We start from the raw sequence: 15,000 nt of genomic DNA, 5'->3' as shown, positions 1-15,000 counted from the left end.
GTGTTGATGATGGAGGTGGTGGTGGTGGTGGTGGTGGTGGTGGTGAGGGGGAGCCGCTGGGGGTCACGGAATCGTCTCCCTTGTCTGAGGACGTCGTGTCGCCCAGTATGCCGGACACTTTCCTGAAGGAACTGGGTCTGCTTGTGGCCAGTGGTCAGCAGACTGTGCTGACGGGGCTTGGACAACAACAACAACAACAACAACAGCAGCAACAACAACAACAGCAGCAACAGCAACAGTTGACTGCAGAGGACTTGTCCGAGTGAGTATGAAATCAGCCTACAGGTCAGGTTTCCCGCTACATGCAATATTCGGTGTGGTGTTGTTTGTCGTTTGTGTTTATGGCTGTGTTTTTGTGTTGGTGTCGATTTTGTGTTGGTATGGTGTGGTGGTGGTGGTGGTGGTGGTGGTGGTGGTGGTGTGTGTGTGTGTGTGTGTGTGTGTGTGTGTGCGAGAGAGAGAGAGAGAGAGAGAGAGAGAGAGGAGTAGCGGTTTAGGGAAAGTAGCTTGAGTGGTAGTGGTGGTTCAGGATATTTGTATTTCTTTTTATCACAACAGATTTCTCTGTGTGAAATTCGGGCTGATCTCCCCAGGGAGAGCGCGTCGCTACACTACAGCGCCACCCATTTTTTTTTTTTTTTCCTGCGTGCAGTTTTCTTTGTTTTTCCTATCGATGTGGATTATTCTACAGAATTTTGCCAGGAACAACCCTTTTGTTGCCGTGGGTTCTTTTACGTGCGCTAAGTGCATGCTGCACACGGGACCTCGGTTTATCGTCTCATCCGAATGACTAGCGTCCAGACCACCACTCAAGGTCTAGTGGAGGTGGAGAAAATATCGGCGGCTGAACCGTGATTCGAACCAGCGCGCTCGGATTCTCTCGCTTCCTAGGCGGACGTGTTACCTCTAGGCTATCATTCCACTAGGTAGGTAGAGAAAGACACGGAACAGGTGTAACATCCCCCCTCGCCCCCTTCCCCTTCCGTAGGTCCCCCGGGGGACGCATCAGTACCCCAAACTGTCCTTCAGGTGACGTTCTTGGCCGCCCCCACTACCCCCCCCCCCCCCTCCCCAGCCCCACCCTCTCCCTCCGATACTGTTTCGGGCCCCCACCGACATTATCCGAAAATCTGTCCTAACTCACTCAGTACGGCCAGTCCTCTCTTCTCCTCTACACAGACCCCTCGGATGTCCAGTGGGTGTCTGAATGACCCAACCTTTAGCTTCCATCGTTAGAATTGTGGTTTTCTTTGTCACAATTTACCTCTTCAGTATAAGAGCCTTCCGACTGCAATATTTTGATGATGGTAATTGGGGTGAAACGCTGTTGACGTCGTCTCTTTCGCCGTTCGTATGGAGAGAGCTAAAGCGTCCCCGCCCCTCTCTGCGCACAACACATTTCTGCGTTTATTTCATATTTCAATACGTCCGGTGAACATTTTGACAGTGTGCCTTATTATGATCTGTTGGCAGGTTTTCACTAATAACTGCTATAATCATTGTGCGGCCATTGCTGACTGCTGCTGATCATTACCCAAAAGTGTTCAGACTGCAAAATTGTGTCACGTTTGTGCATTGTTATGATGACTTGGCAGGTTTTTGACCGATACCTGATCATTATTGATTACGAACTGATAGTGTTCACATTGCATTAGTTTGTGACAATTATGAAGTATTATAGGTTTGTTTGGGGTTTTTTTTACCATCAGTTGAGCACTGCTGACCACTATGTGTCCATTCCAACAGTTTCAGTTCGTTCTTAAGAAGGCATCACCGCGTTCGGAAAATCCATATACGCTATAGATAAATAAAACGAAAGTTGTGAGACTCGCCGATGTCGAATGAGACATCTTCAGCCACTCACTCACACACACACACACACACACACACACACACACACACACACACACACACACACACACACACACACACACACACACACACACTCTCTCTCTCTCTCTCTCTCTCTCTCTCTCTTCTACACACACACACACACACACACACACACACACACACACACACACATACACTCTCTCTCTCTCTCTCTCTCTCTCTCTCTTCTACACACACACACACACACACACGCTCTCTCTCTCTTTCCTACAGAGAGAGAGAGAGAGAGAGAGAGAGAGAGAGAGAGACTCTCTTCTACACTCATGCACACACAACACACACACAAACACACATACACACACACGCGCGCGCGCGCACGGATTCTCTTTCCTCACGGCCTACACACTCTCTCTCTCTCTGTGTTCAGTTGTTTATCTCTCTCTGTCTGTGTGTCTGTGTCTGTATCTGTCTGTATCTGTCTGTATATGTCTGTCTGTCTGTCTCTCTCTCACTCTCTCTCTACCCAGTGCATACCTCAGTATTCCAGGAACGCTACCATGTGCACTTTCACGCCGAGAGGCCAGCTCTGGTTATCACATGGAACGGGTTTATCAGCTCTCTCACGCATCGGTCCAGGCAGTGGCGGGTCGTTTGTTCATGTTATCGGTACTTCCTCTTTGTGTGGCTGGTTCTTTGTGTGTGTGTGTGTGTGTGTGTGTGTGTGTGTGTGTGTGTGTGTGTGTGTGTGTGCGTGCGTGCTTGCGTGCGTGTATATATGCATGAAGTGGGCAAGTGAGTGAGTGTGTGTGTGTGTGTGTGTGTGTGTGTGTCTGTCTGTCTGTCTGTTTGTGTGTGTGTCTATATGTATCTGTGTCTTGCCTCTGTGTGTGTGTGTGTGTGTGTGTGTGTGTGTGTGTGTGTCTGTCTGTCTGTCTGTCTGTCTGTGTCTGTGTCTATGTGTATCTGTGTCTTGCCTCTGTGTGTGTGTGTGTGTGTGTGTCTGTGTCTCTGTGTGTGTTTGTGCGCGTGTATCCGTGCATCAGTACGTACACATAACGCTTTCTAGACACCCCCCCCCCCACTTCCCCCCCTCGCCCCAACCTTACCGCCATTCTCTCACCATCACCACCACCACCACCCTCTCTACACCTCCGCCCACCCCCCCACCCCCACCCCCACCCCTCCCCCCTGCCACTCTAGTTACTCCCCCCACCTCCAGTCCACTACTGTGCAAACCAGAACACAGTAACAGGATCTGTTTCGCTCCATTAATTTCAGCCCCCCCCCCCCCCCCTCCCCTCCCCCCTTCCTGTTGAAAAAAGAAAAAAAAGAAAAAAAGAAAAGAAAGATAGAGAGAGAGAAAAGAAACTCTCCCCACCTTACCGCAATTCATCCATATATCACTCGATCTGCCAACTGTTATCACACGTTGTTGCAGTGGAGAGCTACCATGTTTTATCCTGCACACACAGAGACAGAGAGACAGACAGACAGAGACACAGAGAGAGAGAGAGAGACAGAGAGACAGACAGACAGAGAGAGAGGGAGATCGATATTAATCATCGTCTCGTCAACTGCTAGGCCAGCGAACCAGCTACCAGGAAGGTCAAAGCGAATTATACATACATACATACATCATTGGCTGACTTGTAACTCAAGCCCAGACAAGGGAAGATAAAGATAACCTTATATAGAGGTAAGGTGGGTGCTTTTTTTTTTTTTTTTTTTTTTTTTTTTTTTTTTTAAGCAGCCGAGGAGTTTCGTTCGATCGTCGACGAAGTGAAATCAGTTGTTGGCAGTCGAGTTGTGTGTTTCAGTTTGTCGTCAACGCTGGGATCTTCACCCCTGTGTTTGTGTGAGCGAGTGTGTGTCACTGTGTGTGTGTCACTGTGTGTGTGTCACTGTGTGTGTGTCACTGTGTGTTGTGTGTGTGTCACTGTGTGTGTGTCACTGTGTGTGTGTGTGTCACTGTGTGTGTGTCACTGTGTGTGTGTCACTGTGTGTGTGTCACTGTGTGTGTGTGTCACTGTGTGTGTGTGTCACTGTGTGTGTCACTGTGTGTGTGTGTGTGTCACTGTGTGTGTGTCACTGTGTGTTGTGTGTGTGTCACTGTGTGTTGTGTGTGTGTCACTGTGTGTATGTGTCACTGTGTGTGTGTCACTGTGTGTCACTGTGTGTTGTGTGTGTGTCACTGTGTGTATGTGTCACTGTGTGTATGTGTCACTGTGTGTGTGTCACTGTGTGTCACTGTGTGTCACTGTGTGTGTGTCACTGTGTGTGTGTCACTGTGTGTTGTGTGTGTGTCACTGTGTGTGTGTCACTGTGTGTGTGTCACTGTGTGTGTGTCACTGTGTGTCACTGTGTGTGTGTCACTGTGTGTGTGTCACTGTGTGTGTGTCACTGTGTGTCACTGTGTGTGTGTCACTGTGTGTGTGTCACTGTGTGTGTGTCACTGTGTGTTGTGTGTGTGTCACTGTGTGTCACTGTGTGTGTGTCACTGTGTGTGTGTCACTGTGTGTGTGTCACTGTGTGTTGTGTGTGTGTCACTGTGTGTTGTGTGTGTGTCACTGTGTGTGTGTCACTGTGTGTCACTGTGTGTGTGTCACTGTGTGTGTGTCACTGTGTGTCACTGTGTGTGTGTCACTGTGTGTGTGTCACTGTGTGTGTGTCACTGTGTGTGTGTCACTGTGTGTGTTTCACTGTGTGTTGCGTGTGTGTCACTGTGTGTCACTGTGTGTGTGTCACTGTGTGTGTGTCACTGTGTGTCACTGTGTGTGTCACTGTGTGTGTGTCACTGTGTGTGTGTCACTGTGTGTGTGTCACTGTCTGTGTGTCACTGTGTGTGTGTCACTGTGTGTGTGTCACTGTGTGTGTGTCACTGTGTGTGTGTCACTGTGTGTGTGTCACTGTGTGTGTGTCACTGTGTGTGACGATTTGGTGAATTTCCAAATGGACGAAGTTCGCAAACTGTCCGATTCTATCAACGAAGAGCTGAGAGACTATGATAGGTATGAAGCGTGTTTTTCTTCTTCTTTTTATTGTGTATGTATGTGTGTGGGGGGAGGGGGTGGGGGGGGTGGGGGGGTGGAGGATGCGGGAGGGGGGGAATGGGGGTGGAGCATTCGGCTTGAGGAATACGAGGCTGATATGATATATGTATATATATATATATATATATATATATATATATATATGTATGTATTTATATGTATGTATGTATGTATGTATGTATGTATGTATGTCTCTTCTCTATGTCTTTCACTATAGCTCTCTGTATCAATGTCCGCCTGTCTCTGTCTCTGTCTGTCTTTCTGTCATTGTCTCTGTCTTTCTGTCATTGTCTCTGTCTTTCTGTCACTGTCTCTGTCTTTCTGTCATTGTCTCTGTCTTTCTGTCTCCGTTTCTCTTTCTCTGATACAAACACATACTCTCTGTGCCAGTCTATCAGATACAAACACATACCCAAAGTAAAATGCAAACACACACAGACACACACACGCACACAGACTCTCTCTCTCTCTCTCTCTCTCTCTCTCTCTCTCTCTCTCTCTCTCTCTCTCTCTCTCTCTCTCTCTCTCTCTCTCTCTCTCTTTGCCAAGGTGAACTAGAAGATGAATACCATTTGTTGTTTGTTTGTTCTGTATATAATGCTTTACGGACAAAATTTCTTCAAGACTGTTTAAACATGTCTCTTAGTTCACTTCTCCGATCAAACAACAAGCAGAGAAATTGCCATGTATCAAAATTTATTTTCCATGCGATCAAAAGGAGAAGTCATATACTCAGACCTAATTAAGTAGAATTAATGTCAAGTCCATGAATATTATGATATTGTGTCATCTATTCAAGTGTTATAATACTCCTTCCCATGCCCACCCCCAGTCCCGGTTTTGAATTGTGGTCCATGGCCAAAGTTCATTAAACAATTTCGTTCGTTCGTTCGTTCGTTCTCTCTCTCTCTCTCTCTCTCTCTCTCTCTCTCTCTCTCTCTCTCTCTCTCTCGGGAAAACTGTACACTCTTTAAAACAGCTGCAGCAAAAGAGGAAAGACCTGGTCAGTGTCTTAACATCAAATGACGAAAATATTATCCTCTCAGTTGCAAAATACGTCTCAGAAGCAGTAGATACACGGAAAAAGAAAATAAATGATCAAAACGCCTGTTAATTCAAAATATGTGCAAACATTAATGGTTTCAAAAATGATTTTTTTTTTAGGGTCAAAATAGAAGCAGATACAATTAGTATTTGGATGGTCAATCTAATGATGATGATGTTGTTATTTTTGTGTGTGTAATTTGTTGGCTGTTGTTTATCGATATAACCTTTGTAATATTAGGTGTGTTAGTTTATGTTTTTGTTTTGTTTTGTTTTGTTTTACTTTTTCAAATGATTGGATAAAACGACACTGTAACTCCCCCTGTACCCCCCTGTCACATGGGCTGTTAAGCTAATGACAGTAAAGAGTCAAAGTGTCAAAATGTCTCTCTCTCGTAAAGGGCACCAAGACGTTATGATTCAGATGACTATTTTGTACCTCATGAGTTTCAGTTTCAGTTTCACTTTCTCAAGGAGGCGTCACTGCGTTCGGACAAATCCATACACGCTACACCACATCTGTTGAGCAGATGCCTGACCAGCAGCATAACCCAACGCGCTTAGTCAGGCCTTGAGTGCATGCTTACATATTTGTGTACCTATGAAAGTGGATTTCATTTTACGTAATTTCGCCAGAGGACAACACTCTCGTTGCCATGGGTTCTTTTTCAGTGCGCCAAGTGCGTGCTGCACACGGGACCTCGGTTTATCGTCTCATCCGAAAGACTAGACGCTCAGTTTGATTTTCCAGTCAAACTTAGGAGAAAGGGCGAGAGCGGGATTCGAACCCACACCCTCACGGACTCTCTGTATTGGCAGCTGAGCGTCTTAACCATTCTGCCACCTTCCTCCTTGTGTACCTCATGAACGAACTGATTTATGAATACAAAACCAGTTTTGCATCTTTGGACCATTATTTTGTCTGTGGCTATTGTCCTTCGTTTTTGGAAAATAAGTGAAGACACAGGACCCTTTGAATCAAAACCAACGAAACCTTCTCATGCTGTACTGATATGATGATTCCCCCCGGGTCTTTGTTTGTGTTACTGTTTCCCCTTCGAGGGCTGGATGGAAAAAAGAAACATTATTTGGCTTACTCTATTACCCTCAGAAAATGATATTTATTCAGTTCAGTTCTCTCTCTCTCTCTCTCTCTCTCTCTCTCTCTCTCTGTGTTTGTGTGTGTGTGTGTGTGTGTGTGTGTGTGTGTGTGTGTGTGTGTGTGTGTCTGTCTCTGCAATGAGTTACTCTGAAAATGTGTGTGAATTATTCACAAATACTGTACCCCCTTCAGAAGGGGCCATGGCCTATACTGATTAAACTATTCGAGTTCGAGTTCTCTCTGTCTCTGTCGGTCTGTCTGTCTGTCTGTCTGTCTGTCTCTCTCTCTCCCTCTCTCTGTGTGTCTATCTATCTATCTAGATCTCTCTCTCTCTCTCTCTCTCTCTCTCTCTCTCTTGTTTTTGTTTTGTTTTTCTTTCTTTCTTTTTTCTTTTTTTTGTTCCTGCAACTATTTAAATGGTGTTATTTGCTTACTCTATTACCCTCAGAAAATGAAATTTATTCATCCCTCTCTCTCTCTCTCTCTCTCTCTCTCTCTCTCTCTATCTATCTATCTATCTATCTATCTATCTCTCTTAATTATATATTTTTTATCATTTCATTCATTGATTGATCATTATCTTGACCTGTGTTAATTTTCTTCTCTCTCTCTCTCTTTCTCTCTCTATCTGCCCCCTTATATCTCTTTCCTCTTATTCTCCTCTATTTAGTGGTGTAAATGTCAAATGACCATTCATGTATCCATGACTATAATATGCATGCTGTACTGATATCATGATTCTCCCCCTTTGTTTATGTTACTGCTTCCCCTTCCAGGGCTGGAAGAAATAAAAAGCATTATTTTGCTTACTCTGTTACCCTCAAATTCTCTCTCTCTCTCTCTCTCTCTCTCTCTCTCTCTCTCTCTCTCTCTCTCTCTCTCTCTCTCTCTCTCTCTCTCTCTGGTTGACAGAACCTTCCTCATCCTCTATCCCCCATTCTGATGTGTAATGCGGTGTATGTTTGTTTCTTTGATTTTGTTCTCTTTTTTTTCCTATGCATTTTACTAACACCATGCTAGTGCCTGTATGCCATGTGTGTGTGTGTGTGTGTGTGTGTGTGTGTGTGTGTGTGTGTTCGTGTGTGCGTGTGTTCGTGTGTGCGTGTGTGTGTGTGTGTGTTGTTTTGTTTTGATTTATGCTTTTTTTTTTTCCTCTGTTGTGTATCTCTACCAACACTACGCTTTCATTTTATTAAATATTGTGTAGTGTAGACCCTATTCAGGGCGGGGACTAGATGTAAAAAAGCACACCAGTGCTTATCTATTATTCTCTCTCTCTCTCTCTCTCTCTCTCTCTCTCTCTCTCTCTCTCTCTCTCTCTCTCTCTCTCTCTTTGCGTTGTGTTGTGTCGTGTTGCGTTGTGTTGTATTATGTTGTATTGTGTTGTATTGTATTGTGTTGTGTTGTGTTGTATTGTGTTGTGTCGTGTTGTGTTGTATTGTGTTGTATTGTGTTGTGTCGTGTTGTGTTGTGTTGTATTGTGTTGTGTTGTGTTGTATTATGTTGTATTGTGTTGTATTGTATTGTGTTGTGTTGTGTTGTGTTGTATTGTGTTATATTGTGTTTTGTTGTGTTGTGTCGTATCGTGTTGTGTCGTGTTGTGTTGTGTGTATTGTATTGTGTTATGTTGTATTGCGTTGTATTGTATTGTTTGTGTTGTGTTGTGTTGTGTTGTGTTGCTTTGTGTTGTATTATGTTGTATTGTGTTGTGTTGTGTTGTGTTGTATTGTGTTATATTGTGTTTTGTTGTGTTGTGTCGTATCGTGTTGTGTCGTGTTGTGTTGTGTGTATTGTATTGTGTTATGTTGTATTGCGTTGTATTGTATTGTTTGTGTTGTGTTGTGTTGTGTTGTGTTGTGTTGTGTTGTGTTGCTTTGTGTTGTATTATGTTGTATTGTGTTGTGTTGTGTTGTATTGTGTTATATTGTGTTTTGTTGTGTTGTGTTGTGTCGTGTTGTGTTGTGTTGTGTTGTGTTGTGTTGTGTTGTGTTGTGTTGTGTTGTGTTGTGTTGTGTTGTATTGTATTGCATTGTACTGTATTGTATTGTTTGCAGCTGCTCTGGTCCTATGCCTTCTCTATGCAACTTATCTCTGGGCGCGCAGGAATGTGTGTGTGCATGTGCGTGCGCGTGCGTGTGTGTGCGCACGTGTGTGTCTTTGCGCGCGCGCATGTGTGTGTGTGTGTGTGTTTGTGTGGGCGTGTGTCTTCGTGCGCGCGCGTGTGTGTGTATGTATGTATGTATGTGTGTGTGTGTGTGTGTGTGTGTGTATGTGTGTGTGTGTGTGTGTGCGGGCGTACAGGCGGACAGGATGCCTGTAGCTGTGTGTCTGTGTGCCTGTTGAAGGAGATCAGCTGAGTGATATTATTATCTCCATCGCTCCTTTTCGGCCCGCTCTGACCTCACCACCTGCTGGCCTTTGGTCAGATCCCAATCACTGGTTGAGAAACTGGCTGCTTTGCTTTGTATTGTATTGTATTGTCCAGATAATGAGGCGGGAGTCGAAAACCGCACGCACACACACAGGCGCACGCATTCTCATTCACGAACACTCTCACGAACATACAAGCCGCGTGTATGCTCACACACAAGGTTCGTGCATGCTTGTACACACGCACACGCACACGTACACACACACACACGCGCGCGCGCGCGCACGCACGCTCGCACACACACACACACACACACACACACACACACGCACGCCCACACACACACACACACACACAGGGCATACAGGCACACCTTCTTACCCCCCGCACTTCCCCTGCACACACAGGCGCACGCATTACACACACACACACGCACGCACCCACGCACATACACACACACACACACACACATGGCATACAGGCACACCTTCTTACCCCCCCATCCTTCCCCTGCACACACAGGCGCACGCATTACACACACACACACTAAAGCACACTTTCTCTGCCCCCCACCCCCACCCCCTACTCTTCCTCCCTCTTACCCTCGCGGCAAAAATAAAATGACAAAAAAAAAAAGAAATACATTCTGTATGTCTGCAGTGAGTACAAGGTGGACAGTCACGTTACCGGAAGCGATGCATTGGGTTACGCTGCTGGTCAGGCATCTGCTTGGCAGGTGTGGTGTAGCGTATATGGATTTGTCTGAACGCAGTGACCGCCGCCTCCTTGAGCTACTGAAACTGAAGCTGATGCGTGTTACGAAACACTTACTTATGTCTCCAGCGTTGTGTCGGGGGCCAATTTTTGTACACAGCGAACGTGAGACTGGCGACTTTCAATGAGTTGACACGCTATGTTTGGGGCGCACATATCTTTTGTCTGTTTGTCTGTTTGTCTCTTCTGTGCGTCGGTTTGTCTGTCTGCTTCTATGTATGCATGTATGTATGTAAGTAAGTATGTGTGTGTGACTTGACTTGACTTGACTTGACTTGACGTGTGTGTGTGTGTGTGTGTGTGTGTGTGTGTGTGTGTGTGTGTGTGTGTGTGTGTGTGTGTGTGTGTGTGTCTGTGTTCGTTCTTTGATTTAGCGTCTTTTCACTATCAGTGATATTAGACGATTAAAAAAAAGCCCAAAAAAAACCGGGGAAGGGGGAAGGAGGGGGGGAGGGGGGAGGGTTGGACAGGAGAGGGATGAATAAAACAGAAAAGGTAGAAAACTACCAATATTGCATAACTAACATGCCATTACAATTAACAATATCAATTCAATAATGATGACAATAATCAGAAAAAAAATAATCAGAAATCATTAACACAATCTACCTGAAGATCTAGTCATCAGTTTTCCATCCACACATAATGTGCGGCTTCGGTTCAAACGTGTGTGTGTGTGTGAGAGAGAGAGAGAGAGAGAGAGAGAGAGAGAGAGACTGTCTGTCTGTCTGTATGTATGTATGTATGTATGTAAGTGTGTGTGTGTGTGTGTGTGTGTGTGTGTGTGTGTGTGTGTGTGTGTGTGTGTGTGTGTACGAATGTATTGTACATGTGTCTACGTGGTCGCAGGCATGGATACTGAATGATTGTTAGCCTGTGTGATTTTTTTCTATTTTTTTTTTTTTAATTTTTTTTTTTTAGGCATGCATGGATGTGAATAATATTCAGAGATCGCGTACATTTAACGCATTTTAATTTATCAAGTCTTATTACTTTTTTTCTTTTTTTTTTTTTTTTTTTTTTGATGATAATGTTTTCACACAAACCTAGGACACGGGCTGAGAATGATCTGGTCAGCGCGCTGGAGTATACAAAGGACTGGCATCTGCGCTTGTTTCTTTGTTTTGTTTCTGAAACAGCAGATCAGATGCGTTGTAGATGTGTCTGTGGATCTGTCCGTTCGCTTCTACGCCTCGTTGAAACTGAAACTGAAACTGAAACTTATGCACGTGTGCATGTGCTGAATAGATTTTTTTTTTATACGGGTTATTATCTGTACTTTACAGACATGTACATGTATTTCGTGTTTTTGTTTGTATTCACTGTCAAGAAAATATTCTTAATCGTTGTTGAAACGAAGTATAGCTGAAATTGAAAGTTACCAGGATTTCGAATGATTATATTATATCATACCATACGGTATTATCTTGAGCATGTCATATCAGGTTGAGTCGTTTCAAAAGCCTTGAACTGAGACCAGTATGCACTGACATATAGAGTGGAAGATTACGCCAATTATTTATCGTGCTATGTACATTGAATATGTCATTGTTTAAGAGAGAGAGAGACAGAGACAGAGAGACAGAGAGAGAGAGAGAGAGAGAGAGAGAGAGAGAGAGAGAGTATATAAAATGTACCTGCAGAGATATCGAGAAAGGTTGATACGTTTCTCTCTCTCTCTCTCAACGTGCGATTCATTACGTTCCTTCAAATCAAACATACGAGAACTTCTGCTCCACAAACAATAGGCCCACAAAGCTTGCTTTTTTTTTCTTTTTTCTTTTTTTTCTCTTCTTTTTTTTTTAAATTTAGATAACCAACTAAAAAAAAACAAAAATCATGCTTTTTTCCGTGAAGTTTGTATCTATACCTACATGCAGTGAATTTATTTTATTTTACCTTTGTGCTTTGTTCTTACTTGTTCGCCTGTAAATTGGATGTTATTACCTGTAACATCTGCATCAGCAAATTAACCACTTTTGTATATGTGCAATGGTAAAGTTGTGCTTCTCTATTTTCCTTATGTCCGCTATATGTTTCTCACCTCGGTCATGTCTCTGTATGTGCATAAGTATATATATATATATATATATATATATATATATATATATATATATATGTGTGTGTGTGTGTGTGTGTGTGTGTGTGTGTGTGTGTGTGTGTTGGGTGGAGAGAGTGTGTGCATGTGTATGGATATGAATGTATGAATGCGTTCGTTTTATTACTTTTTACGATGTTAATGATGATGGTGGTGATCATTCTTCGTTCTAGTAGCAGTGGATGTAACAGTGTTAACAATTTTTTTTTTTTTTTTTTTTTTTTTTTTTTTTTTTTTTTTTGTCGTTATCGTTAATGTTGTTATTGTTATTGTTGTCACAAGGACAGATTGGAAGACTGGGCGATGCCTAAAATCTTTATCCTTGAGTAATAAAGTTTTTGAATCTTTGAATCTTGAATCTCTCTCTCTCTCTCTCTCCTCTCTCTCTCTCCCTCTCTGTCTCTCTCTCTCTCTGTGTCTCCTCTCTCTCTCATATCTCTCTCTTTCTACTCTCTCTCCTCTCTCTCTAACTCTCTTTCTCTCTCTCTCTCTCATTTTTCCCCTCTCTCCCCCTCCCTTTCCATATCTTTATCTATCTCTTAATCTGTGTGTGTGTGTGTGTGTGTGTGTGTGACTCTCTCTGTCGCCCTCTGTCTCTCTCTCACTCTCTCTCTCTTTCCTCTCTCTCTCTCTCTCCCTCTCTGTCTCTCTCTCTCCTCCTCCTCTCTCTCTCTCTTTCTCTCTCCCCCTCTCTCTTCTGTCTCTCTCCTCTCTCTCTCACTCTCTTTCTCTATCTCTCTGTCTCTTTTCCCCTCTCTCCCCCTCCCTTTCCATATCTTTATCTATCTCTTAATCTGTGTGTGTGTGTGTGTGTGTGTGACTCTCTCTGTCGCCCTCTGTCTCTCTCTCACTCTCTCTCTCTTTCCTCTCTCTCTCTCTCTCTCCCTCTCTGTCTCTCTCTCTCCTCCTCCTCTCTCTCTCTCTTTCTCTCTCCCCCTCTCTCTTCTGTCTCTCTCCTCTCTCTCTCACTCTCTTTCTCTATCTCTCTGTCTCTTTTCCCCTCTCTCCCCCTCCCTTTCCATATCTTTATCTATCTCTCAATCTGTGTGTGTGTGTGTGTGTGTGTGTGTGTGTGTGTGTGTGACTCTCTCTGTCGCCCTCTGTCTCTCTCTCACTCTCTCTCTTTCCTCTCTTTCTCTCTCTCTCTCTCCCCCTCTGTCTCTCTCTGTCTCCTTTCTCTCTCTTTCTCTCTCCCCCCTCTCCTCTCTCTCTCTCCTCTCTCTAACTCTCTCTATCTCTCTTTTTTCCCCTCTCTCCCCCTCCCTTTCCACATTTTTATCTATCTCTCAATCTGTGTGTGTGTGTGTGTGTGTGTGTGTGTGTGTGTGTGTGTATGTGTGTGTGTCACTCTCTCTCTCTCCGTCTCTCTCTCTCCCCCATCTTTTCTATTCCTTTCTCTGTCTTGCTCTCCATCTGTCTCTCTTTTTCTGTCTCCTCCACCACCTCTCTCTCCCCTCTCTCTCTCTCTCTCACTATACGATCCATAACTTAATTTAGATTGGTAAATAACCAAAAAGAGGCTCGGCTGCAAAGTTGGATGGTCATATGTTCGAATTAATTACTCAGTATTATGCATGAGTAATATGGAATATGTTGTATTAATGGTGTGGATGTGAATGTATGAGTGTTTATGTGTTTATGAATATGTACTTATTTGCTTGTTATTTCCCCTAATTTTTCGTTTTACTTTTTGTTTTCGTCGTTTGCTAAAATAAGCTGAATAATCCCCCTTGGCACTAGAGCTGTAAAACGCTATTTGCCAATAAAAAAAAATTGTCTTTGTTATTGTCTCTCTCTCTCACTCTCACTCAGTCCTTTAAGCCAGTCACCCGATTCCAGACCCTATCATTTAATCAACCCAACCCATTTCTTCTCCGTAAATCCCTCCCCCCTCAGACTGCCATTCGCTTCACCCATGATATGTTCTCCAAAGCCTATCTCTTCCTTTGTCCGTTTGGCGTCAGGAGGCTGGCTTCGTCTGCACACTCATACACTACACTACACTACACTACACTACACTACACTACACTACACTACACTACACTACAATACAATACAATGCACGGCAATACAATACAATGCAATGCCATGCAATGCAATACAATGCAATGCAATACAATACAATGCACGGCAATACAATACAATGCAATGCAATACAATACAATACAATGCAATGCAATACAATACAATGCACGGCAATACAATACAATACAATACAATGCACGGCAATACAATACAATACAATACAATGTAATGCAATGCAATACAATGCAATGCACTGCACTGCACAGCACAACACTACCTCTCGAACAAATCCAGTACGATAAATAAAATTGTGTAATCAACAACCATCTACCTGAAGATCTAGTCATCAGCCCCATCCACATGTAATGTGCGGCTTCTGTTCAAACGTACGTTTGTGCGTGTGTGTGTGCGTGTGTGCGTGTGTGTGTGTGTGTGTGTGTGTGTGTGTGTGTGTGTGTGTGTGTGTGTGTGTGTGTGTGTGTGTGTGTGTGTGCATGCATGTGTGAGTATGCACAAGTTTTTGTATTGATAAGCACGTGTATGTAATCTAATTTCTACTGTATGTGTTTGTGTTTAATTTCGATTTATGTTCGTACCTTCTTAAGTACTATCCCCCCACCCCACCCCCCAATATTCCTTGTGACCCCAGTACACTTGGTAATATAGATATATTCTATTCTATATTATTCAATGCTTTTTGTCA

General features: G+C 43.8%; 1 protein-coding gene across 1 annotated transcript in view; it reads left to right on the top strand.

Annotated features, from left to right (window-relative positions):
* LOC143283211 (uncharacterized) overlaps positions 1 to 15,000 on the top strand; it is a 55,718-nt gene that overhangs the window by 20,402 nt on the left and 20,316 nt on the right. Inside the window, exon 9 of the mRNA XM_076589387.1 lies at positions 1 to 262. This exon is cut by the window's left edge and continues 114 nt beyond it. Within this exon, the coding sequence (XP_076445502.1) occupies positions 1 to 262 (262 nt within the window). The remainder of the gene's footprint in view (positions 263 to 15,000) is intronic.

Source organism: Babylonia areolata, chromosome 6 (assembly GCF_041734735.1).
Source record: "Babylonia areolata isolate BAREFJ2019XMU chromosome 6, ASM4173473v1, whole genome shotgun sequence".
NCBI lineage: Eukaryota > Metazoa > Mollusca > Gastropoda > Neogastropoda > Buccinidae > Babylonia > Babylonia areolata.
This window is presented reverse-complemented; position numbering and strand designations above follow the sequence as displayed.